Raw genomic sequence first — 25,539 nt, forward strand, 5'->3', positions numbered from 1 at the left:
CCCGCCGCGCTCCCCGCATTCCTGTCGCCCTCTCCGGCCAGGCCCCGGCCCCGGCCCCGGTCCCGGCCCCGGCCCCGGTCCGGCCCCGGCCCCTATCCCGGCATCCGCGGCCGGCCCAGCCCTCCGAAGCACGGAGCAGGTAAGCGCTCGCCGGGAAGAGACTCCCAACCCCCCTTCCTCCGCCTCCTCCTCCTCCAGCCCCTCCTTCCTCCCGGCCCGCAGACCTCCGCCTGCAGCTGGACCCGGCGGATGGCGGGGGTCGGCGGGGTCGCACCAGCTCAGTACCTCCTCCCGGGGCTCCCCCCGACGCTCCCCGATGGGGTATGTGCGTGTGGGGGGCACAGCCGAGGTGTTTCCACTCTCACCATCGGGTCCCCAGGCTCCCGCCCCGTCGGGGTTGCGCTGCCCCGCACCGGTCCCCCGCCGAGTGCCCCTGCTGCGGCTCATCCCGGGGCTACAAAGGGGCCTTGTGCCCGTATGTCGGGAGCGTGCGGGGCGGGCACCGGGCGTTAAGGACGGCGAGAGCCTGTCCCAGCTGAAGCTCCCCGGGAACCGGCGCGGAAGGGTCCCCGGTGAGGTGTGGGGTCACACGTGTGTCACGCTACATGTGTGTCACGCGCATGTAGGGGATGACCATGCACTGTATGCTAAACACTTTGTGCCTCGTCATAGGGGTGCATTGCTAACAAGGCAGCAATTAGATGTATAATTTTCAGCAGTGTGTCATCTTTATTATTATTATTATTATTATTATTATTATTTTATTTTTACACCCTCCTTGGGCTTGGGGTTGTTTTTTTCCCCTTAACCCCCTTGGAAGGAAAATAAGGCCAAGCCCTTGCAGTGCCACCCACCTCCGCCCCCTGAAACTGCTCAGGCCCTGTACAATGTGTTTGGGTTCTAAGGCTGAGAAAAAAAGCAGAGTTTGGGAAGAAACCAGCTGGAAATAGTACCAGTGGCCCTGCTGGGGCAGCGTGAATCCTGAGCCTCTCACTGCTGTTGGGTGGTTGGCATGGGGTGGCAGAGGAAAAAGTGAGGGCAGAGCTTTTGGGGGTTTTTGGTGCTTTGCAGGGAGCCAGGACAAACCAGGCTGGGCAACCGTCCCATCAGCAAAGCGATAATCTCCCGTGTCAGGCACACCAGAGTATTTTGGGCTCCGGCATCCTCTCTCCCCTCCTATCGCTTTACCCCGCGCGGGTACGTGCGTGTCGTGAGTCAGGGCATTGGCACAGCCTGGCCACCCCGGGGGGCCCTGCCAGCGAGGCTGCCAACCTCCCCCCACAGTACTGAAGTGCTCATAATGATGGGTGGAGAATTGGAGTTTACTAGGCTGGTGACCCCCTCCCCATGCACCCAGCTGCCCTGGGGTCTCCATGGCCCCACAGCCCTTTCCGACACCCCAGCTGGGTCATTTTCCCCGGGAATGGAAGGAAGAGGGTCCCAAAGTGGGCAAGGGTTGAGGACTCACCAACGTCACGCAACAGGGAAGGCAGGAGAGAAATGGGAGGGAGCTTGGACCCCTGCTGACAGGGCAGGTGATGGTCACTGTGGCAGTGCCCCAGCACTTCCCCACCAGACTGGACAGGCACAAGTGTCCTGTTGGGAGAAGGCACTGGAATTGGTCTGGTTTGGGTGTGCAGGGCCAACATTCTCATGGGAAGGGACTGCAGATGGCTGCGGGGTGAGCAGCTTGCCCTCCCAGCTGGGTGATGCAGGGGAAGACATTCCTGTCCCCCGGGACCTCAAGCACCCAGCTACCTCACCAGGGTGGGCATGCAGCTGGCACTGCACTGGCTTTTCTAACAGAAATAACCCTTTGAAAGTGGTGGGCTCCAGCTGCCTTGGGTAAATGGCACTCAGGTATTTCAAGGACCCTTGTCCTGATGGGGGTGACTGCAACATTGGGGCACAACTCAGAGTGGGGGGATGCTTCAATGGAGGCATTTTGGACAGCATAACCCTCCAGCAGTCATCCCACATCTAACATCCCTTTCCTGCAAAGCGGAACCCTCCAGCCTCCAGGTCCGCCAGTAAAAGGGACTTGTATCCATTTGCCATGACATACGGTCGCTATTTATCATGATATCAGAAACAGCATCTCCTTTTAATCACCATTTAATCCCCATCTTACCGCCACCAAATGGGTTGGGAGGCGAGTCCTGGTGGCCCTGGCACTGTGCTGAAGGAAGGAGCCTTTTCCTGGTGGTGTGTGAGCAGGTCATGGCACTGAGGAGGTGGGGATGGCAGTGGTAATCAGCTATAATTAAGGTATTAAAAAGCAAGTAACTGCGCAGCTCCTGTCAAACACGCAGAGAGCACGAGGCTGGTGGCAGGTGAGCTCAGTGGTGGGGCTGGTGGAGGCATGCAGCAGCCAGAAAGGTCATAAATGGGCAATTTTGGGCTGTTTGTTGGGAAAAAAATGTGTTTTCCTGCATTAGTACCTCTTCTTCTGTCCATGGGAGTGGAGAATGGAGAGGAAAAGAGAAGGGGCTGCAAAGCCCTAACCAAGGGTGCTGCTGGGACTTACATGGCAAGAACCATCCCGGGGCTCTTTGTGGGGTTGGCATTCCTCCATCCCTCAATGAACGGGTTGGATGCTGTCCAAAAACTGTACCACCTCTGGGAGCTTTCCTCTCTTATTAGGTCCCTGATGGCAATTGCAAGGGGCTGGTGAGACTGCCACAGCATTTACATCGCCTTGAGCACTGTTGATGGATGGGATATAACCAACTACCCTTGATTTTGGGAGCTTCCATCCATGGGGGATTTGCTGGGTGGCCAGGCCATGCTCTCAGCTTCTCAGCTGTTTGTCCAAGGTGTTATCTGGGGTCGAGGCCGGGCCGTGAGCCACGGCGGCCGAGCCCAGGCACCTGTGTGTTGTGGTTGGGGCAGGCACCTGAAGCGCATGGGTGTTTGCTATTGCCACCATCACGTGGCAACTTATGAAATGTTTTTTTGGAGGGAGGGAGGGAAGGTAATGATGGGGTGAGCCGGTGGAGCCATGCCCTGCACCAGCCTGCAGTGGGCACGCTGCAGGAGCAGCCCCCCTCTGTGATAATGCACGTCCAGATCCTGCTGCGGGTCCAGACATGCTGTTACAGCTCCCAGCGCTTTGGTTTTCCCCGCCTGTGAAATGGGAGCGAGGGGCCCCAGCAAAACCTCCTCGTGGTGCCGGTGGGCCGCTCACCTGCCCATGGTGGTGGGGAGCAGGGGGTCGTGCAATGCTGGCTGCTGTTTCAGGCTCCCCATGCAGCTCATTGTGGAGTTTCCTGATGAGCGCACATGGAGCCCTTTGGAGGTGACAGTCTCGTTCCTGGGGTTTGAAGCTGGTGGCCTAGTGGTAACAGTGTTCATGTAGGGCTCTGCAGCCAACAGGATCCTGTCAGCGAAGGGTTTGGAGGAACACTGATTTTACAAAGCATGTCCCATCCTGGCGGTGCAAATCCCAATGGAGCATGTCCCCCCACCTGGTCCCAAAGAGATGCAATGCTCCAATGTTCCCAGTGTCCCCCATTATGTGCCATGAGACAGCAGCAGCACCAGAACCGAGCGTGCCCACTGCTGCCACCTTCCAGATGGGCACTGGGTGTGTCACGAGCTGTGCTAGGTCTCAGCTGGTTAAAGCTGACCCAGGAGCTCACCTTCAGCCATCCTCCCGCGAGCCAGAGGCACAGAAGTGACTGCAGTGAGCTTCAGGGCTGTGCTTGTCCCCGGGAGAAGTAACTCTGGGAAGTGCTGCCTCGCGGGTGGCAGGTGAGGTGCAAGTGCTGGAAGAGGCTGATTGATTCCCTTCCCCCTTGCTGTGGGGGGATCAGTGCAGACCTGGAGTGTGTGCTGGCAGAGCTCCCCTGGCTGCAGGGGGTGGCTGGTAAGCGGGCAGCAGAGCTAAAACTGATTTTAGGAGGTGGGCAGAGCCTCACGGGAAGCAGCCGGCTGGAGGGAGGTGTTGCGCCACAGTGGCCCACAAGCGTCGGTGGCCCACCAGCATTGAGAATGAGCACTGGGGGTCCCTAGGTCTGAAGGTGCTGCTGTGGGCTGGGAAGTAGGCCCTGTGTTGGCAGCCCAGTTTTCTGCTGTGAGGAAGAGACATGCCACTGACGATGCCCTGGCTGCTGGAGGGGTGATGGGTCTGGGGACACACACAGGGGCAAAGCCCCAGATATCTGGACTCAGGTTTGCATCACGCAGAAGGTGGGTGAGCCCCATGCTGCTCCATGCCTCAGTTGCACTGTGACTGTCTCGCCAGCGCTCCCCCGGCAGAGTGCGATGAAGGCAGGAAGGCTGGCCGGGCTCAGGGATCCTCGCCTGGGAGCGCCAAGCCTTATTATTTCTCCACAACTGTCTCCTCCTCGCTCCTCGTAAAATTAAATCCAGCTGTTCACAATAGCCACTAACTTCTCTCCGGAAGATGTTCAAAGTTTACAGACGCGGAGTGGCGCGGGTGCGTGGAGGATGGGCTGCCGTTCCCATGCCAGCTCTTTGCTGCCCGCCCTTCCCCCAGAGGCAGCCAGCCCCTACCTCCCCCCCACCAGCTTAGGCAGTTTTGGTTTAGGAAGAAGCACACCCGCCTGGAGGCATGTGAGCCCCCGACCCAAGTGAGCGTCAGGTTTTTATTAGCAAGAAGATCTGAGTGCTTCACAGTCTAGGAGCAAAGGTCTGGTCCAAGACTCTGCTTTTCCATGCCCAGCTTTGTGCCTGCGTGCTTGGTGAATAAGTTGGGCAGGGTCCTCCCTTGGTGCTTGCCAGCACCTGTGCCCAGCTATGGCATGAGTTTGAGCTCCAGCTCTCATGTGAGGTGGCTGCTGTGCCCTGCTTGCAGCCTTGCCTGGGTGGCATCACAGAGCGGAGGGTCAGGGTCCAGCTCCGATGTTTGGATGTTAGTGTGCAGGGTAGGGGGCTAGCACACTGTGCCAGGCTCTCTGGCGCTCTTGGGCCATCCTCCTTGCTGGAGCTCCTTCTTTTACCAGGAATACTGCCTTCATGTATTTTTAGCAACTTTCCTTCCTGAGAATTCCAGAGCAATTTTTCAATCTGCAGGAACAGGAATCACTGTGCCCATTTCCAGCTCTCGGCTCAGGCAGCAGTGAGAGGTGCTGGGAGAAGGCGATTCACTGCCACAAGCTCCTGACATGCTCCTGGCATGCACAAGGATCTGCTTGCTGGGACTGTCTGGGGTGGTGGCAGTAAAATGGTGCTAAACCAAAATATACCTCTCTGAGAAAAGGTGACCAATGGAGTTTGTGCCAGGCAGCATGTACCTGCTATCGCAGCTCCTGCAGGACCTCAGCTTGGCACTGCCTCAAGATTCTGAACTCGTTGCAAGAGGGCAGGGAAGTGTGCCCCCTCACACGGGTGACAGTGGCCAGGTGACAGTTCCATGTCACATTCTGTCCCAGATTCTGGCAGCCAGGGGCATCTCCATGTCTCAGCTGGGAGGGTAATACCTGACAGCCCCCCTGCCCGGTGTCTCAGGTGCCGATCCCCCCCAGTCAGTTCTTGCACCCTCCAGCCCACAGGATTTCTCCTGGTTGGAAGCTGGGAGTGTGACAGTCGGTGCTAACCCTGGGCTCTGGCGGGTGCTGCAGCGCAGGCAGTGGGTGCAGCTGCTGCCCAGGCAGGGTTGGGTTTCGCGGGGGTGGAGGCAGCCGGGGGCGCGTGTGAAATTCATTTCAGCCTTCCTCCTCCTCCTCCTCCTCCTCCTTGCCTGGCAGCCGGTGTCCCCTGGAAGACGTTTTCCCTGGCCCTGCTGCAATGGCAAAAAATGGGGTCAGCAATACCTGGAGCTCCTCTGTGGAGGCATTTCTCCTCTCAGGAGCAAATCTGAGGGCTGCTGGAGTCCCTGAAATGCCTGGCTGGCCCAGATGGTGGGACACTATCCCACTGCAGGCACAGGACTGCCTGGCCCAGGCTCCCCCAGTGCTCCCCTGACAGCAGTGCCCCTTAGCTTCCCCTTGGGACAAGCTGGGAGTCCCTGAGGACTCCAGACTTGTGGGCTGTTCCAAGCTCATCTACAGGAGATGTTCAGGGAGACATTCTGGAATGGACACGTTTTGGCACAGAAGCAAAGCAAATTCAATGGTCCCCAGGGAGTGCTGTGTCCAGCACTGGCTGTGCCGTGGGCCACTAGCACTGGGGGTGTTGCAGGCATGGCAGTGGCCCATCCCTGGCAGGCGACTCCAACCCTGTTGTTTCCATCCAGCTAGTTTCATAACACAGAGAGCAATTAATGCTGTAAAAGCTTTCTATTTATGCGCTGCTGGGTGAAACGCCCCATCCTGGCTGGGCAGGGCAATGTAATTGGGCCAGGGAGGCATGCTGGGTTACAGTGTCCGTCTGTCCTCTGCCCTCAGGTCTTGAGCCTGGAGGCTTGAGCAAAACCGGCTCAGGTCCTCCAGAAGCTGAAACCCAGCTCTGCTGCCCTGCCAGGGCTGGGGAAAGAGGAGGGGATGGAGGGGTTGGTTTGAGTGCCCGTGGTTCTGCTATTAGGAGGGAACTGTGCCCTGCATTTGCCCCATCCCCTCCCTCCTTCCTGACAAAATATTTTGGGGCAAATCACTCACATTTCCTCTTTGTTCGTCCACAGCCCTTTGGGATGAGGGGTCTGAGCATCTCTCAGCCGTGTGCCACTGAGTGAGGACCAGCCACATCCCTGCCAGGTCGAGGCTCAGGGCTTTGCTGGGAGCTGGGGAGCAGCAGGGGTCCAGCTGGAGCTGGGGACCATGTGCCCAGGCAGCCCTGGCAGTTCTTCAGACCCTAGTGGGATGCTGCCACATGGCCTCCTGCAGTTTTCTCGCTCCGATTGCTTCCTGAGCTGCCCGCCAAGCCGGAAGGGACAGGAAGCAATAGAGAGGAGGAAATTAGTTGGGCTGTCTCACAGGGAGCCAGCCTAGTGCATGGGGAGCTTTGCCACCGCCTGGGTCCCCAAACTGTGCCAGGGGACCCTTTTGGGAAAACGTGTCCCTCGCCCTGGCAGAGAGGTGCAAACCTGGGTGGGAGAAAGCAGAGTGGCCGCCCTTCTCTCCCAGATCCAGGGAATCCCTCAGCGCAGCGAGAGCTGTTTGGAAGAGGAGCACGATATAAACAAGCCTCCTTCCCCCACCCTCTCTGCCGTGCTGCATCTTGCTCAGCTGCTGCCACCCGCATTGATGAGTTCTGATTGTCCCTGGGACAGCCTCATGCCAACCAGGATGGTGTCCCTGTGGGAATGGGGTAGTGTCTGGGGCAGGACGTGGGGCAGGGTGTTCCCAAAGGGTCTCTGGGCAAGGTGCTAGGGATACGGGACTCCTGCAAAGAGCAAGAGAAGAGATGTAGGGTCATCCTCAGCAGAGCCAAGAGCATTCGGCTCTGTGCACTCACTGGGGTTGTCAGCAGACAGAGCAACATCTTCCTGGTGTGTTGTGGTCTTGCTGGTGTCCCCCAGGAGCTCCACGGCTTTTGGTTTTCTTTCAAGGGGCTCTGCAGAGCTGGTGGCTGTGTGATGGTGTGGGCAGCATTCCCTCCGGCCGTGTCACCAGGTGAGCAGAGGCAGCATCATGGACATTGCCTCCGGCCAGTGCTCCCCTGCCTGAAACGAGAGGCACAGTAATGAAGGCCTCTGCCTGCCTACAAATCAATGCCTGGAGTCAGGGCCCCGGCTGTGCTCTCACTGAGCCCCAATGTGCCAGGGCATGTGGGCAGGAACTGGGGTGCCTGGGAGTCTCGGCTTTGGAGTTTGCTCAACTGGGGTCTTGTAAAGCCATCCCTGGATGAGGGCTGCACCCTCAGCATCAGGGAGGATGGGGGCTTCTCTCCCCCTCAGCCCTGGTGTGGGTGTGCCACTGGTCATGGTGACAGTGCAGTGGTGATGGTGGCCTCACTCATTCCCCCTGCAGGGCTGGCGCTGGCAGCACTGTGCTGGTGCGAGGCTGAGCACTGCTCTGTGCCATGCCTGCCTGGGCTTGTCATGAGCTTTTGTCCTTTTTCCATGGGGTCTGGGTGCAGGGGAGAGGGAGAAGGACTGGATCACCCTGGGCCCCCTGCATGTGGAGGCAGGACAGAACCGGGATGCTGCTGGCCCCCCACCCTGCCTTTGCAGGGTTCTTTGCTTCTGCAGTGTCCCCAGCACCTTTTTCTCCCAGGGTCTTTTTCTCCCAGTGTCCCCCTCCGTGGGCTGGGGGAGCCCCAGATAAGAAGGGGACTCTGGGGCTGCTGTGCCCCACGTGTTGTCCCTCCAGATAGTGCCAGCAGTCCCCCTTCTTGTGCAGCAAATGCTGATTATCGTGTCCTGCATCCCAGGCGCTTTGAGGGGATGCTGTGACAATAGCCACCCCTACCCCCTGTCCCAGTTTAACCAGGACAGAAGGGTTTGGAGCAGTGTGAAGGCTGCTTGGGCTGTGCCTTGTGGCTACACCAGATGAGACAGTGCTTTTGGGGTTGACCATGCTGGGATAGAGGAACATGCTGTCCCCTCAACTCGGTGGCACAGGGATAGGGATGGAGACAGGGTGCACAGACTTTGCGGGGGTGACAGGCACCTCTGCCTATGTCATAACCTCCCTGTGCCCCCAGCCCCAAGTGCTCTCCTCCATCCCACCCCACACACCCTTGACCTGATCTCTATCACAGCTGGTTGTGCTGGTCCCAGCAGCACCTTGCTCCTGGCCTTGACACCTGTGCCCGGCCCCCGCGGGGCACCCACCACGAGTCTCTGACCACAGCTAGTCGCCTCCGAAGTATTTCCTTCCCCCCACCCACCAGATAACACTCATCTCCCTAGGACCCCTCCCTCTTTGGAACTTTCTTTGCCTTTGCAGAGCTTGAAGAGGCTTCTTGTTGCTTTAGCAGGGTCTCCCACCCAAGCAGCTCTCCCAACAGGGCAGCTGCCTGCAGCCCTGCTGCCTGCTCAGGCCCCAGGTCTCCCTCACGTCCCCCGCAGTGGTGCTGGGGCCGAGCTCTGTGAGCTTGTGGGAACACCATTGGTCTCCTGGCGCAGCTTTGTCCTCGCAGGGAGATAAGGACTGCCCTGGAGGCATCCTCCCCTGCCTGCTGCGGGCACTCGTCCTGCATCCGCTGGGGGACCTCACAAGGGTGCAGCCCCCTCCATCACCCTCTAAAGCCGTGGGCTAGAGTGTGTCCCCCCACAAAGGCAGGATGCAGAGGGGTAAGTGAGCTGGATGTGGGGATGCCTGCCTGGTATGGGTGCGTGAGCATCCCCAGAGGGGGTAAGCACCGCTCCGTGGATCAGTGGTCCTGGGATCCGATCCAAAGCCTGCAGAGATGCCTGTGCTGTGGGAGGGGTCTTCCCGCCCTTGTCCCTGGGGAGCAGCCGGGAGGCAGGAGCAGGTGACGTGTTTTCTGGCAGGTCCGGTCCCCTCCCTGCCCGGAGCAGGTCTGGCCGCAGTCTCTCCACAGGCCGTCCAGCCCTGCCGGTTCCCTAATTGCTGCTGTTGGTGTTTTGTAAGGGGCAGGGTGGAGCGGCACTCGGCCGTGCCTTGCGTCAGCGCGGTGCATGCACCCTCCCTCCAGGAAATCCAATGTCTTGGCCTGGCCAAGAGCAGGTTCGGTGGAGGAGGAGGAGAAGGAGGAGGAGCTGCTTCCTCGCACCTTGGTCGGGGCCCCAGCATCACCCTCCCTCCTCTCCCAGATTCCCTGAAAAGGCTGGACTGGGATTTCCCTGCTTGGGGGGGGCAGTGGGGTGGGAGGGGGCTGGGGATCTCCTAGGAAGGGGGGCCCATGTGCTGCAGACAGGGTGTGGGGGCAGCCGTTACCCTGCCTGTGCATGTAGTTCCTGGCACAGGGACGATGACCCAGGGCACTGGGCATGCTGCCTGCAGTGGTGGAGCCAGCCCCATGGTTTTGCTCTCAGCCCTATAGCTTCACTCTTGGCCCTAATTGCACTCACCAGTTAGGAAGGGCAGGGAGTCTAGTGGGTCCCTGCAAAGTCAGCCCCTGGCACCAGCTCCTGGGGCTTACTGCTCTTAGGGTGAGCAGTAAGCAGGCTGATGGCAGCCCTGTGGTGCTCTGGGGTCCTGGGATGCTGCTGGGTGCTGGGCTGGCACCAGACTGTGGGGTCTCTGACCACTGAGGTATCTTGAGGCTGGGTGCTTCTGAGTTGCCGTGGTGCTGGGGGGTCTGGGGCTGCCATGGTGCTGCTGTGGGGTTGGAGGCCATTGTGGGCTTTGGGAGCAGCAGGGTCTTGGGCTGCCGTGTGCCGCTGAGTCATCTCCGGTTTCCATATGTCTGAGGGTTCCTGAGCTGTTGGGGGGTCTTGGACTGCTGTAGAGCAGCCAGGGCTCAGCACCCGGCCAAAGCAGCTGCACCCAGTGTAGGTACCTCGCTGGGACGGAGTCCTGATGTGCTTGATGAGCTGCAGAGGGTCCCACTGGGGCTGTCCCCGCTCAGTGCCATCCCTGCTCAGTGCCTGGTCCTGGTGTCCCCCCACCCTCCCATCCCAACACCCTCCTAGGTTTGGACAATGTATCCCTCCCAGGGGGCTGCCCCACAGAGCGCCCCAGCAGCAAGCACAGCACGGGCCTCGTGGTGCCGCGGGCCCGTCCGGCACTGCTGCCGCCATCCCTCCCTTGGCTGGCTGGCTCGATCCTACAATCCAGTTCTCCTTATTTGGCCACAGTGCTCGGCAAGAGGGGGAGCGGCGGCGGGGGGGACGCGGGCAGGGACGGGCAGCGGGACCGGAGGGGCTGACATCACATCACGATGAGGGAGAGAGAGATGGGGGGGTAAGTTTCTTTTTTTATAAAAGGAAAAAAAAAAAAAGGCAAGGCCTCACAGCGTACTTGAGCCAGCGGGCTCGGCAGTTCCTTTAAAAGGAGATGTCTGTGCCGGAGACCTTTGTACACTCCCAGCCTGTCCGGGAAGCACGGCGGCGCAGGAGACACCTCTCTACTCTGCTCCCACCGCCGCCAGCTGCCGCCAAACATGTTATTGCAAAACACTGAAACACTGCGCTGGGAGCCAGGCAAACGGAGGAGAAGAGCAGAAGGAGGAGGAGGGTTGAAGACTCTCCAGCATCACCCACCAGCTGGGGAGGGCCTGGGGCCCCAGCAGAGCATCCTCAGAGTGGGGGGCCTCTCCCAGTGCCAGGGGTAGGGCTGCCGGACAGCTCCGGCCACCTGGTTCCTATTAGTGGGGTCTGGCTTGGAGCCACCCAGCATCTCCCTTCAAATCCCAACTCTGCCTTTGCCATGCGTAGTGGAACAGGGATTTTGGGGGTTGGGGTTGTTCTTGGGGCCAGTTCGCTCAAGGAGGCTGCTGTGTGGCAGTTGGTATTGGTGTGGGGTCAGGGTTCACAAGCTGCAGGGCTCTTGCCACCCTGTCCCAAGGTGTCACCCGTGAGCACCATGTGCCCAAGTTCCTTGTATGGATAATGCAGTAACCAGGCAGTTTTCTTCCCAGACTTTATTTGGTGGATCCTGGGTGGTCACCTGTGGCTTGGATTTGGGGGAAATCATGGCTCTGCCCCCAAGGAAAGCCTGTTTGTCTCTGATGCCCCACATCTAGATGCTGCTCTGGGTGTGAGTGGGGACAGAGCAAGAGCCAGGAACAGACCTGGGACCGCACTGTCACTGCAGCCTCACGCCCCCAGCAAAGGTCTCTGGGTCTAACAGGTGTCCCCTGTGTCCCAGCAGGTTGTCGTGTGTCCGTGGGGGCTCAGGGTCGGAGCCCAGAGCAGCCAGCACCATAGCGTCCAACAGCTGGAACGCCAGCGGCAGCCCCGGGGAGGGGCGGGAAGATGGCCAGGATGGCATGGACAAGAGTCTGGACAATGATGCCGAGGGTGTGTGGAGTCCGGACATTGAGCAGAGCTTCCAGGAGGCGCTGGCGATCTACCCACCCTGTGGCCGGCGGAAAATCATCCTCTCAGACGAGGGCAAGATGTACGGTGAGTGACAGGGGCAGGATGGAGGCAGCAGGCAGGGACTGGGCTTCTGGCCAGAATGGGGTGGCCAGGGCTGAAGCAAAACCTTCTGCCCCAAACCCACACTGGGGCATTGCCCTTGAACACCCCCCCAGCCCCGAAAGCAGCTTCTCCAGGTTCATCACAGAGCTGGACTGGGGAGGTGGCAGTGACCTGCGTCCCCTCCCTCTGCGCTGGCTCTCCCTCCTGCTCCCTCCTTCTCTCGGCCCTGCTGGACTGACTGGTTTGGTGAAGCTGTCAGGCAGGGAGGGGGTGAGGACAGGGAGCTGGTGCAGGACTGCAGAGCCAGAGGCAGCCCCAACCCTCCTGCTCCTGTGTGCCTTTGCATCGCTCCCCAAACTCTCCCCAACTGGACCCAGTGGTGAGCACCCTGTGGCAAGGGACACTCACCCACCCTGAGCCATCTGCAGCCCGCTCAGTTTTTGGTGACGCTGTTGGCAGCAGCAGGGTTGATCAGCCCCACTGGGACAATGATTTTGGGGGGGTGTCAGCCTTGTTTCCAGTGTCTCCCAAAACACTTCTGTCTTGGTGACTCTGCAACTGGGAGAAAGAGGATAAGGATGGGTCATGTAGGCAGGAGGTAACACTGACATGGGGCGCATGGTGCCACCAAAGAGCAGTGGAAGGTGCAATGGTGTCTCTATCCCTGCCATGGTAGGGGCTGGTCCCTCTTCCCCTCTGCCTCCCAGGGTGTCACCCCCAGGGCTGGTGACCTCAAAGTCAGCAAGAGGCTATTACTATAGCCATGGTGACAGCAGGACCAGGGCCAGCATCTCTATCCCCAGCCTCCAAAATACATCAGGATGCTGCTGTCAGGGCAATGGCTCACCCACTGCCAGCGGAGAGGGGCAGAGGGGATGCAGCTTTGTGGAGAGCACTATGCCATTGTCCCTGTCCCCATGCCAGCTCCCTGTGCTACCCTGCTTGCCAGGGCCCCCAACTCACAGCACCAGGACTGGTGAGTGGGGGGTGGGGGGGAGCACAGGGCTTCCCAAGCGGGTGCATTTTTTGGATTTCTCCGGGAATAGCTGAAGTGCCGCCGGGAGCCTGGCCCTGCGAAGCACACCCCAACCGGTTTTTCCAGCCTTTCAGAGACATCTGGCAGCTGCTTAAAGAGGCAGTAGCCCCCTCCAGCCGCCTTTCATCTCCCCCCACCTTCTCCAGCACCTCCCCACTGGGATTCACAGTATCCCTGGCTGGCCATACCAAATTTACCAGGACCCCCAGGGTCACCGGAGGCACAAGCGATGCCAGCATGTGACATAAGGGTGTGCCAGTGCCACTGCTCTCCACCACCACCCCTCTTTTTGGGGGTCCAATGGGATGCCCACGGCCACACCAGCCCCTACCCCACTGGTGCGGGATTGGCAAAGCAGGTGGGAGCTGGGGGACCAGGACCCAGGACGGGCATACTGGGCCTTGCTACACTCTGCTGCCTGATGGGTTATTTTTAACCCAGCCTGTCCAACTGGTTCATGTGGTGGTGTCAGGGGAGAGGAATTTGAGGAATGTGGTAATTTGGAGGAGGACATGCCCTCTCAGAGGGAATGGCACGGTCCAGATGAATCACAAGGAAAGGGGACAGGGCACGTGGGTACAGGGATGGCTGCAAGGGTGTAGCCTAGGGTGGCCTGGGCATGTTGTGAGGCAGGACGGGTGCAGGAGATGCTGCCCCTGGCTCCTGGGCACTAGGTGCTGGGCTGGCACTGCCCCACTGGGTCCATGAAGGCACCTACATTTCTTTCCCATATTTTTTCCCCATATTTCTTTCCTGCAAGCAGGGTATGGGAGGGACAAGGTGGGACTCAGGAGAAGGGCATGCAAAGGGAGATGCTGTGGTGCTCAGTGAAGATGTACCCCCAAGCTGGGGCTCAGCACCAGAGTCCCTTCTGCCCGCACCCCTTGTCATCACCTTGCTGTGGGCATCGCCTCACCTGGGCACCCTGGAGGACCTGGCCCTTGTTAGGTGCTAATGAGGCCAAGCACCGGCACAGGCTGGGAGGCTGGAGGGATGGGAGCTGTGCTCAGTGCTAGGGTGCCACACTGGCTGTGCAAGGGGTACCCCCATTGCCATCCACCCACCAGCTCCTGCCTGGCGTGGGCACCCCAGGGTGCAGCCATCCCTGCATGGCACCTGGCCCTGTCTGTCCTCATGTATGTGTCCCCCCAGGAGGGTCCAGTTGCTGTGGGGCTGGGAGGGGGCCACTTGGAGTGGAAGAGGAGAGGGGAGTGTATTTTTTTTTAAGGGATTTTTTTATTCTTTTAAAGCTGAAACCCACTCCAAGGGCATTTCGACAAGTTCCAACCGCGACCATCTGGTCCATTAAAATAAATCTGGCGTGCCTGGCCGCCCCCGTGCGCGGGGGGGGGCGAGGGGGGCGGCGGGGGCCGGGGGGGCCGGGACCGGGAGAAGAAAGCTCCCAGCTGCTCTGACGTTTGAACGTAGATTGGCCACAGCTGGCCCCTGAAATGTGGCACAAAAGCAACTTCTGCTTCGAATTAAACCAGGACGTTAGGAAATACTGGTGGAAAGGCCAGCACGGCTTGCAAACGAGAAGCGGGGTGTTGGGGGAGCAGCTCGCGACCCCTGCGGGCAGGGCTGCGGGGAGTGGGTTCATCGGCTCCGAGGGGGTTCCAGCTGGGATGAGTTTTGGGGGAGTCTGTGGCTGGGGACACCGCTGTAGTCCCCGGTGACCGTCACCTCCCTCTGAGCCCCGGTGTGTGGGGCTGGCAGAGCCGGCGGGGCGGGGGCGCGGGGCGGGAGCGCTGCCCTGTCCCGGCCCGGCCCCCCGAGCCCGACACTGTCCCGGCAGCGCCACCTCCCGGCAGCGCCTCCCCCGCTGGCCGGGGGTCCGCGGGCGCTGCGGGGTGATGCCCCGGCCCTCGTTTCCCGGGGCTGACTCCTGGCTGTGCCGGCAGGTCGTAACGAGCTGATCGCCCGGTACATCAAGCTGCGAACGGGAAAGACACGGACGAGGAAGCAGGTGAGGCATTGCTCTGCTGTTTCTCCTGGGGTGGGCTCAGGGTGGGATGGGAGGGGGTGCCAGGTAAGCCCGAGGGGGAGCGGATTTTCTGGCTGCATCGCCCGCCCTCCGTGTCCCCTCCTGGAGCCACCGCTGCTGTCAGCGGGTCCCCCATCCTCTGTGAGGAGCTTTGCCTGTGAGCACAATCCCCCTCGGGTTTGCTCTCTCCCAGGATGCCCTGAAATAGGGCTTGTAGGAGCAGGCAGCACCCAGCCCCCTGCCTGGTTGAGGTCACCCCATGGGTGGCAGGAGCCCTCAAAATCTCTATCCAAGGCAGTGTGTATATCTGTGTGTGTTGGCATGAATCTGCTACTACTCCTGAGTCTGGAGACTGTTCCTGCCTCTGCCCCATGCCAGGCATTTTACCACTTCTGCCAGACGCCACAGCAAAGGCACCCCTGGGCTGAGACCAAGGCATCCCCAACTCAGCCAGGGATCCAGGGACTGGCTGTGCAGGGCTGTGGTGCTGGTCTTGGTGGGGCCAGAGGTACCGCAGAACCCTTTCCCCGACATTGCTGCCCTGCGCCGTTGGATGCTGGGGCAGACAGGGATGCTGACAGGGCAGGGAGCACACAGTGGTCACACTCATCCCTGGAGCCCTCATCGCACCAAACCTGTCTGAGGACCAGGCTGCTGCAGCCCTCAGTGGGACATCTGTTTGTCACATGTCCAGTGGCTCTTCCCTCCCCTCCACGGTGGCCCCTAACCAGGAGCCAAACCACCTGTCCTGGCAGAACCAGTGGCCTTGGATGCTGGGGAGCATCTCCCACCACAGGGAGATGGATGGGTTTGGGACACTTAGGCTGGGACTGCCATGAGTCCCAGCAAGAGAGGAATGCTGGTGCCAAGACACTGGAGGTGACATTGCTCCAGGACTTATGCTGGAGGGAGAGGGACCACAGTCTGGCCACTGTCCTTGTGTTTAGACCAGTGCCAAGCAGTGCTTTATTTCTGGCTTAAAGACATAGGTGAGCCCCCCCTCCATGGGGTAAGAATGCAATGCTCTGGAGGGACTCAGGAAAAGCGCAGGGGAGAGCTGACATGGCATTGATCTCTCTGTGCGCTCGTGTCCTGGACAGCCCTGTGTCTCTTCTTGGACAGACTGGCACTGGTGTGAGAAGGTTCTTCCTAAAATCAGCCCTAAACCCTGGTGGGTTGCCAGATGCCCCCCTGCCTGTGGCTCAGGCCCCCCAGCCATGCTGCACCTTTCCTGCCTGGACATCAGTCCCTTTTCTTTGAATCCTCCTCCTACAGGGACCTAGACACAAAAAACCACTTTCTCATCTTTCCCACCTGCAAGATCAGCAGGAGCCCTGGGGCAATGAACCAGTCCCTCCTGGATTAATTTAGGACTGGCAGTCCCACTGCAGCCCCTGCCAAGTAACCCAGGGACACCCCAAACCTGCAAGGCTGTATCCTTAGGTTATTGTGCTTGCAGGGGCTGGCAGGGTCTGTCTATCTCCAAGAGATGGTAAATATTGACCCACTCAATTGCAGCAGCTTTACTCCAAGGAGCTTCACCCCAGCCAGGGGGGCACAAACAAGCATCAACCAGTGCAGCACCAGGGTCCCCCTCATTTTTCCTTCCTCCAGCTCGCGGCAGGTGCACGACCCTCAGCATCATCCAGAAGCAGCAAAAAGTGCTCCCCCATTTCTCCACACTCCCTTCCCTGGGGACAGCATCCCACCCTGCAGGGGGAACATATCTTCACGTTCTCTGTGTTTTCCTTTCCGAACGGCGTGGCGGGCGCTAGGTGTCCAGCCACATACAGGTTCTAGCTCGGAAGAAGGTGCGGGAGTACCAGGTTGGCATCAAGGTACGTTGACGCCCTTGCCCAGGTGTCTGCGGCGGTGTCTCTGTGAGCATGGGCAGCCCCTTTCCTTCTTCCTCCTTTCCTCTGGTTGACGGCTCTGCTGTTCCCCCTCTCCTTCTGCTCTCTCTCTGCAGGTCTCTAGCCACTTGCAGGTTCTTGCCCGACGGAAATCTCGTGAGATTCAGTCCAAGCTGAAGGTACGCGTTCCCCGCATCGCTGGCCCCCGCCTGCTGACGACTAACCCCCTCGGCTCTGCGGTGTGCCGCTTGCTTCCCTGTATTACCTTTCTTTTTTGGTGTTTTATTTTTCTTCCCGCTCACTTGGCTTCTAGGACCGGATGATCTTTACAGGTGTCATTGTGGGATGCCCGGAGAGAAGTGCAAGGAGGGGCAACAGAGCCCTTCCCTTTCCTTCAGGAGGGTGAATTTGGGTGCCGAATCCCCTCTTTTCACCTGGGCAAGAACTCTGCCATGGGGAAATGTGGGTTTAAACCCTCCTCCAGTGATGTATGAGGGCTGCCCCCTCTTTTGGGCCATCAGGGGTTCTCCCAGGAGGGGAAGATCTCCCCAGAGCAGCCAATGAAGCAGAGTAAGGTTTAAGCAAGGTATGCAAAGGCCCGCTCCCCTCCTCAACTGAGACCTGACCCTACTCAGGACAGCTGCTGGTGGGATGTGGGCAGAAGCAGGGGGGTCAGGGGGCTCCCTGCAGGCTGCCAACCCAGTGGCTTGTGAGACACCAGGATGTGAGTATGGCCTAGGGGCACCTCAGGGATGTGCATGGCAGCAGGTCCAGATGGGACCATGGTGCTGGGAAGGAGGCTCAGCAGTGTCGGGGCAGTCCATGGTTCCAGGAGCCAAGGGAGCCAAGTGAGGAAAAACTGGATCATCCTCTCTCTCTTCTCTGGTTGGCTTTTCTTTCCTTCCTTCTCTTCTTCTTTCCTCCTAACTGGAGCCCAACTAATCCTTCCATAACCGTTCCCACCGAGCTTTGTGGTGGCAGTGGGGAGGGTGATGGTGGGGGGGCGTAGACAGGCCTGGGAGCATCACCGAAAGACCGAGCCCTGTTCGGGTTGGACACACACGGTGCAAGGTGGGGGGCAGAGCAGTCCCCACTGCATGACTGCCCACTGGGGACAGCCAGCTCCTGGGATGTGCCTGACTTAATGCCTGCACTGTCACACCAGGGAGGATCTCCTTGGGCATCTCCAGGGGTGACCTACTGCCTTGCTGGGTGTGTGGGAGCCCAGAAAACCTTTCAGCCCACTGACCTTGAGGTCCCAAAAGCATCACCAGCCCCCCCTGTCCTGGGTGCTCTATCCATCTCCAGCACTGAGGCTGGCAGCAGGGGCCAGAGAGTTGAGAGCGAGGGCCACCATCAGAGCTGGAGCTGGCAGTTTTGTCCTCAAAGTTTTAACAAGCTCCAGTTCATGCTGCCTGGAAGCTCACCAAGTTGTGCCCTCCAAAGCCCTTCAGCAAGGACCCCAGTGCCCCATGACTGAGGTGGCAGGAGGGCTCCCACAGCCCAGGAGGGTTTGATCTGCTGGGAGAAGCCAGGAGATGGCACCCAAAACTATTTGGGGAGGCTCCTCTGCGCTTGTATGTCTTAAACCCAGCTCCCGAGAAGGGCAGTCAGGGAGGTGAGGGCAGCAGGGTCAGCAGCAGCAGAAGCCTTTACAACAAAATAACAGAATGAATAGCTTTTCTTGCTGCACAGCACAGTGCAGGGCAAAGGGGGAGTTGGAGGCAGCAGTGACTCCTGGGGTCCAGGGTTGGAGGCCTGTGTCCATGGCTGTGCTCTCTATCCCCAGGCATGCTCCCTGTGGGATTTGGCAGGGAACGGCCAGGACAGAGATCCCCCTGAGCAATACTCCGGGGATACAAAACATCCTTTCCCAAGATCGGTGCAGGCAGCCCTCTGCCCTCACGCAGCACTGTGGGATGGAAATTCCCTTCCATGAGCAGTGTCTGTATTTTTGAGCTGCAGTCATGTGTGTGTTCATGCTCCCGGCGTGTGGCTGCATGCCTGCGCTCCCACCCTACCCCAGGTGAAAATAAATGAAGCATTGATCCCTGGGGAAGGTTCAGAAGGAAAACAGAGGGTGTGCACTGGGACCAGCATGCACATGTCCTGTGAATGCAAGTGGAGGATCAGCCTTGCCCCAGGCAATACCTGGGAGCCTTGAGCCCTGTGCTCCTGCCCAGCAGTGCTGTGACCTCCAGAGCAAAAGGGAAAAGGAAAAATGATTGGTCTCCTATATAAATGCACACATGGCAGGTGCAGGTGCCCTTTGCCAGTCAGAGCAGGAGCTGGCAGCTCTTTCTCTCTGTGCCCTGGCAAGCATTGAGGGCCCCTGAAGAGGTTGTAGAGGTTATTAAAGAGCCAAGAAAGACACAGGCTTGGCTCACCTCAGTGACCCCATAAAATACTGGGGGACTTTGGCATCCCGTTCCTGGTGGGATTAAGCCCAGGCATAAATGGCCACCATGTGCAATCCCCTGGTGACCAACCAGGTCGAGGGGTTCACTCCCCAAATCTGTGTGATGCCGTGATGAGCTGGGAGTGGGGATACCTGACTGATGGGGAGGTGCACACAGTACCCATAGGCTCCCACAACGCTCTAACCTTTTTTTTTCCTTTCTTTTGTGGACAGGCCATGAACTTGGTAAGTTGAGTTTGAGTTTGAAATGCCTTTTGTTCCCCATTGCCTTTTGCCCTCTTCCATGGAGGGGCTAACCCCAAGGGTGGGGGGCAACAGGGGTTGGGAGTGGGACAGGGATTCACATCTTCCAGAGCTGTCAGCTTTTGCCCAGGGAACATTTTCAAGCTTCAAATGTTAATTAAGATGGGTACATTTGAGAGGGGTGGGGGGATCCCTCTGCCCTCACCCCTCGGCCAGGCTGCAGAGTTGGCTCCTAGCTTTGCAAAACCTGTCAGGCACAATTGGATTGAGGGAGCTCAGTCTGCCCCTGTAACCACCACTACCCTCCTGTCTTCCCTTTTGCCTCCAGGACCAGGTCTCGAAGGATAAAGCTCTGCAGAGCATGGCTTCCATGTCCTCTGCGCAGATCGTGTCAGCCAGCGTCCTGCAGAACAAGCTCAGCCCCCCACCTCCTCTTCCTCAGGCCGTCTTCTCTGCTGCCCCCAGGGTGAGCACAACCCCATGTTCCCCTGTACAGGGACCCCCTGGGGCAGGGGGGGGCATGGATCCCTGTGCATGAGCCACACAGGACAGGGGGATGATCAACAGCCATCCTCAGCCATGCAGGGGGAGAATGCAGGGGGAGAAATGGGGGCTCCCTGCTGTTTGCAGCAGGTGAGGGGAATTTGGCTGGGGCAGAAAGTCATAAGCCGCTGACTTTTCCCTGTGCTACTTCCCCAGTTTTGGAGTGGGCCTATCCCAGGACAGCCTGGACCCTCTCAGGAGTAAGTACGAAACCCCTCCACTACCTGGCACCAGGCAGGACCCTACCTTGGCAAGGGAGTGGGGTATCCCGGGCTTGGTAACCTGATGATTGCTCTTTACTTTCCAGCATTAAACCGTTTGCACAACCAGCTTACCCCATCCAGCCACCCATGCCTCCATCACTAGCCAGTAAGTCACATCCTTGCCCCCTTGCAGGGAACCCTGCGCCCCTGCCAGGTCATATTTGTCCCCTGTCCCCTCCCACCCACGGTGCTACCCACCTGAGGCTCCTCCCCAGTCCTGATGGGGGAAAAGCCTGAGTTTAAACCTGGCAAAAAGTCCTGCAGTGAGCAGGACCCTGCTGCTCCTGGCTGGGTCCCCTCCAGTCCCTTTCCACTCAGGAGTAGGACTGGCACATCCTGTGTTTTAGCCACTCTGTGGGAAAACCCCCATGCTGGGAGATAAGGGAGAGTGGGGAATGCAGTGAGGACAGCAGCACCATGGCATTGCAGGGGGACTCCCCCCAGTTCACAGCTGCCCCCATCCCCATGTCATTCCCCCTGCCCCAGGTTACGAGCCCTTGGCTCCGCTCCCGCCAGCTGCATCAGCCGTGCCTGTCTGGCAGGACCGCACCATCGCCTCCGCCAAGCTCCGGCTCCTGGAGTACTCGGCCTTCATGGAGGTGCCGCGGGATGCTGAAACGGTAACGGTCCCCTCCGTACCCCCACCAGCTGTGGGGGATGGCACACACACCTGTGCTTGGTGGCATCTTGCTTTCACCTGACCTCTCATTCTAATGTCCCTGGTCCCTACAGTACAGCAAACACCTCTTTGTGCACATTGGCCAGACGAACCCCTCATACAGCGACCCACTGCTGGAGGCTGTGGACATCCGCCAGATCTATGACAAGTTTCCTGAAAAGAAAGGTGGCCTTAAGGAACTCTATGAGCGTGGGCCCCAGAACTCCTTCTTTCTCGTCAAATTTTGGGTATGATGCTGGGAGGATTAGGATGGGAAGGGTTGTCCTTGAGCCATGGGCTCGTTGCAGGTTGGGCCCCCTGCCAGCATGAAAGCTGGTGTCTCCTGTCCCCATCGAGAGCTGGGTGTGGTGGTGCCTAATGGGACCCTCTCTCCCCTCATCTCTCCAGGCTGATCTGAACAGCACGATCCAGGACGGGCCGGGGACATTCTACGGTGTCAGCAGCCAGTACAGCAGTGCAGAGAACATGACCATCACAGTATCCACCAAGGTGTGCTCTTTTGGGAAGCAGGTCGTGGAAAAAGTGGAGGTGAGTTCCATGCCCTGCTGCATCGGGAAGGGGTAGGAATTGGTCCACACCAGGTCCTGGGATGGAGAAAGCCCCAGAGCTGGGTGTAGGACATGTGGCTTCATACCTGTCCATGGGCGGAGCGGAGAGGACATCACTGTGTCCCAGCTGGCCACCACTTGCCCATGCCTACGTCCCATGTGACAGCTGCTCACCCTGGCTGTCCCCTGCAGACGGAGTATGCACGTCTGGAGAACGGACGGTTCATCTACCGCATCCACCGGTCTCCCATGTGCGAGTACATGATCAACTTCATCCACAAACTCAAGCACCTCCCAGAGAAGTACATGATGAACAGTGTCCTGGAGAATTTCACCATCCTGCAGGTACCTCCACTCCTTTTCCAGGGAATGTTTCCCACCAGAAGTGTGGAGCCCGCACTTGCATTGGCCCTGCCGGCCCTGGGCATGTGCTCCAGCAGCTCAGATACTCCTGGCTGTGCCTGAGCCCACACAGTCCCTGAATTCCAGGGAGCAGATCTTGATGATGCAAACAGGCCTGAGCCTGGACGAGTCTCCCAGATAATGGGAAGCAAATTTTTCACGGTGCAGTTAAATAGGCTGTGCCTGAGCCTGTTTGCCTTCCCCAAATAATGGGTAGCAATTTTCTGTGGTGCAAATGCAGTGGCTATGCCTGAGCCCATGCAACACTCTCCCAAACAACAGGTAGCAAATTTTTGGTGGTGCAATTCAGGCTGTTCCTCAGCCTGTTCCCTCCCCCCCGCCCCAAAATTGGGTAGTAAATATTGACAGTGCAATTAAATTGACTCTGCCAGTGCCTGTGCAACCCTACAAATAATGGGTAACAAATTTTTCATGATGCAAAGTGGCTGTGCCCATGTGCATGAGCCCATGCAACCCCCTGAATAACTGCATCTGCCCACAGCACTCCCCTAACACGCTCTGCTCTGCTACAGGTTGTTACGAACAGGGATACCCAGGAAACCTTGCTCTGCATTGCCTTTGTTTTCGAGGTCTCCACCAGCGAGCACGGCGCCCAGCACCATGTGTACAAGTTGGTCAAGGACTAGGGGCACTCGGGGACAGGCAGGGGCACAAGGGGCGTGCAGGGGAGGGAGGGGGCCATGCAGAGTAGCCACCCGTGCCTGTTGCCTTGTGAGAAGTCATTTGAAGAGAGGAGGAGGAGGAAGAACAACAATAGCCAAAAAAGACTGACTTGTGATTGCAGATGTTTTCTACTTAGGAACAGTTTTTGTTTTTTTTTTAATAAATGAAAAAAAAACCAAAAAAACAAAGAATGGGAAAAGAAACATAGGGAGAAAGGAAACCCACATCCGGTGCTGGATGAGGAGAGACCGGTCCTCGGTGTTGCTGATAAAGGCCAGGATCCCACCGTGTCGTCACCAGCGGGATGTCGGAGCAGAGAACGACCCTTTCTTTCACCCCCACCCTCACTCTGAAGTGGTCCTGGTCCTGAGTGGAGAGGAGTGAGCACAGATGGGCTGGAGGAGGGGCATTGCACCAGGTCTGGTCCAAAACTGATTGGCATGGCAGCAGCAGTGTCATTGGCACAGCTTGGCAGAGCCCAGGTGGCAGTGGGGACCTGTGCAAGGCAGGAGCAGGGCAGAGCAGAGTGGAGGAGGGGGACATTGCTGCCTCCCTGGGACTGGCAGCCGGGAGGCTTCTCTGTGTGCAGTTGGGGCACTGGGAACCAGTGGCAGTGAAGGCATGAGGGCATCGACAATGCAAACCATGTTTTTTTATGTCTCTTTCTTTTTTTCTTTTCCTTTTTTTAAGTTAAAGTGCTTTTTAAATACTTTTTAAAAGGACACCGTGCTTGTAATCGGGATGATGACCCTCTGCAGTGCCTGGGCCTCTGCCCCGTGCCGTGCTGGTGACCAGCAGAGGTGACAGCAGAGTTTACTGGGTTGGAGGCAACAGCGGAACTACCAGGCACAGGGAGTGGCTTGTGTAGGGAAGGCTCAGGATATTTTCATCTCTGGCTGGTTTTTGTGTGGGATCCCCTGAGCTCTGTGTGGGCTTTCAAGGATAGCGCTTGGGGGTGGCCCAGGCTCAATGTCCCTGCTGTGGTCACTTGCTGAGGAGTCATGAGTAGAGAGCAGTGAGGTTAGATTTGCCTGATTTACTTTGCATATATACATTTTCTTTGTTTCGGTTCTTTTTTCTTCACCTTTTTTGCCTTTTTTCTGTGTTGACTGTTCTGGATTGCTCTGTCCACTTGCCTGCATCCTGTGGGAAGTGGCCAGAGAAGTGGCTCGTGCAGGGAAAAGCATATTGAGGAACACAGGGCCAGGCTGTCAGTGGGCAGGGTTTAGGACAGAGGGGACAGAGACAGAGAGGGGACAGAGAACAGGAAGGATGCCAGGATAAGGGACTGGGTGTGCTTGGAGGTATTTTTATGGCTGCTGCCCAAAGTAAGCCAATGCAGCATGCCCAGCCCTGAGGCTGCAACTGCAAGAACAGAGGCTGGGAAGAGCATCCCCGGGGTGCAGGAGGGGCACAGAGAGACAAGGTGGCATGGAGCAGGGTGGCAGGAGGCTGGCAGGGGGACAGGGAGCCCGAGGTGGCCAGGTCTGGACGGATTTCTCGTGTTGGCAGGGGAGCGAAGGTGGCAGGAAATGCAGAGACCAGTGCTGCAGGGGGGGCAGGAGTGGTTTGAGGGGGGCTAAAGCCCAGGATGGGGAGACAGGGCAGGTTTAGGCTCAGTGCTGCCAGGTGCAAAGGAGCAGGAACAGCCTCAGAGCCCAGGAAAGTGCCTTGGCTGCCACTGTGATGCCTTGTGTCTGGTGAGGCATGGGGGCTTTGACCTCTTGCTGCTGGGAGAAGACACCCATCCCTGTGGGACAGGGCAGAGCCATCCTGGCCCCACACCCAGCTGAGGGCTCCATGGTGGGACTGGACTTAGGCAGCTGCATTGAACAGGGCAAGATGGAGCAGGGTGGAGAGAGGGAAAAATCCAAGGCAAGGCACTGGAGTCCTATCCCAGTGCTGTGCCAGGGCAGCCTGGCTGAGTTCTCATATGTAGCATGTTTGTTGTTTTGTTGTGTTTTTTTTTTCTTCTTCCGTTTCACTCACTGATCTGAAACTCTGGGAATGAAAACTCAAAACTCCCCCACCATAAAACACAGGTGTGCCCCACTCCCAGCCCCAACCAGGGACAAAGCTCTTCATTAACTGGACTGGTTTGTGCCTCCACCCTCCCTCCACCCCTGCATCCCTCCATCCTGCCTGCACTGAGCCCCAGGGTGTGCACCCACACCCCAGGCACACGCTGACTGGTGCCCCCAGCAGCCCTGGCCGGGGTTTAGCCAGGATCCCAGAGACACTTTCTCAACTCCCCTGCCCCCCAGCCTCTCTGTTCTCCTCCAGTGTATTTATGAATTTCACATGAAGTACTGTTTTATTTTTTTAAAGACTTTGTAAAGCTTACCAGGGTTACAATCACCATTTTTAGAGCTGTGTCAGTCCACAATGTTAAAAATCCAATTTTTTATGTATTATATTTTTTGTGTATTTTTTTTAATCCAGCTGTGATGGGTTGTATCATATATTTGTTGTGTTTACTGTATCTGTCCAACTTCAAAGAGAGGAGACTGTAGAGCTCCGAAAAAACTACAGTCTGCTAAATAAATATTAAAATTATTTGTTCATGGGTTGGCTCAAGTGCTTCTGAAGTTCATATTTTATTTCTTGGGGTTTTCTTCAACAACCAGGACTATGAAAGCTGCTCTGTCCCATGAAACCCCATGGCTGGGTAACGTTTCTCCCGCGACCCCCTCTCCCGGCACCGGGATGCCACATCCAGCTGTATTTTGCTCTGATTTGAATCACTGGTGCAGGGTTTGCTTGGGAAAGGTCGACCAACCCCATGGAAGACGCTTCCCTGCAATTCCCGGCAGCATCGCTGGGTTCAGGGACACGTTTTAGGGGGTCGCATTCTCGCCCACGCCGGCAGCAGGTGGCAGAAGGCTGGTCTGTCCCACCAGTCAGCAACACCCCTCGAAGCCCTGCTCGTAGTGCCTCGGCTGTTCGGTACACACACACCCGGTTCCAAACACAGGGGACACAGACGACG

The 25,539-nt window shown here is 58.2% G+C and overlaps 1 protein-coding gene and 1 long non-coding RNA gene across 4 annotated transcripts in view; one reads left to right on the top strand and one right to left on the bottom strand.

Moving 5' to 3' along the window:
* On the top strand, positions 1–25,127 carry TEAD3 (TEA domain transcription factor 3). 3 transcript variants are annotated; one of them, XM_064635778.1, is made up of 14 exons: positions 1–139; positions 11,622–11,878; positions 14,834–14,898; positions 16,692–16,754; positions 16,886–16,948; positions 19,402–19,413; positions 19,760–19,897; positions 20,131–20,174; positions 20,282–20,343; positions 20,724–20,857; positions 20,970–21,143; positions 21,304–21,444; positions 21,657–21,809; positions 22,400–25,127. In XM_064635778.1, the coding sequence occupies exons 2-14, from the start codon at positions 11,743–11,745 to the stop codon at positions 22,511–22,513; spliced, it is 1,299 nt and encodes a 432-aa protein (XP_064491848.1). In that variant the 5' UTR covers positions 1–139; positions 11,622–11,742; the 3' UTR covers positions 22,514–25,127. The 3 variants fall into 3 exon arrangements, with proteins under 3 accessions (XP_064491848.1, XP_064491849.1, XP_064491850.1); XM_064635779.1 differs by having other exon boundaries at positions 11,625–11,878; XM_064635780.1 differs by lacking the exon at positions 16,692–16,754.
* Positions 24,846–25,539, bottom strand: part of LOC135402518 (uncharacterized) — a 1,043-nt gene continuing 349 nt past the window's right edge. The window contains exon 2 of the long non-coding RNA XR_010425147.1: positions 24,846–25,489. This is a non-coding gene — a long non-coding RNA (uncharacterized LOC135402518). The remainder of the gene's footprint in view (positions 25,490–25,539) is intronic.

This window comes from Pseudopipra pipra, chromosome 25 (genome assembly GCF_036250125.1).
Source record: "Pseudopipra pipra isolate bDixPip1 chromosome 25, bDixPip1.hap1, whole genome shotgun sequence".
In the NCBI taxonomy this organism is placed as follows: domain Eukaryota; kingdom Metazoa; phylum Chordata; class Aves; order Passeriformes; family Pipridae; genus Pseudopipra; species Pseudopipra pipra.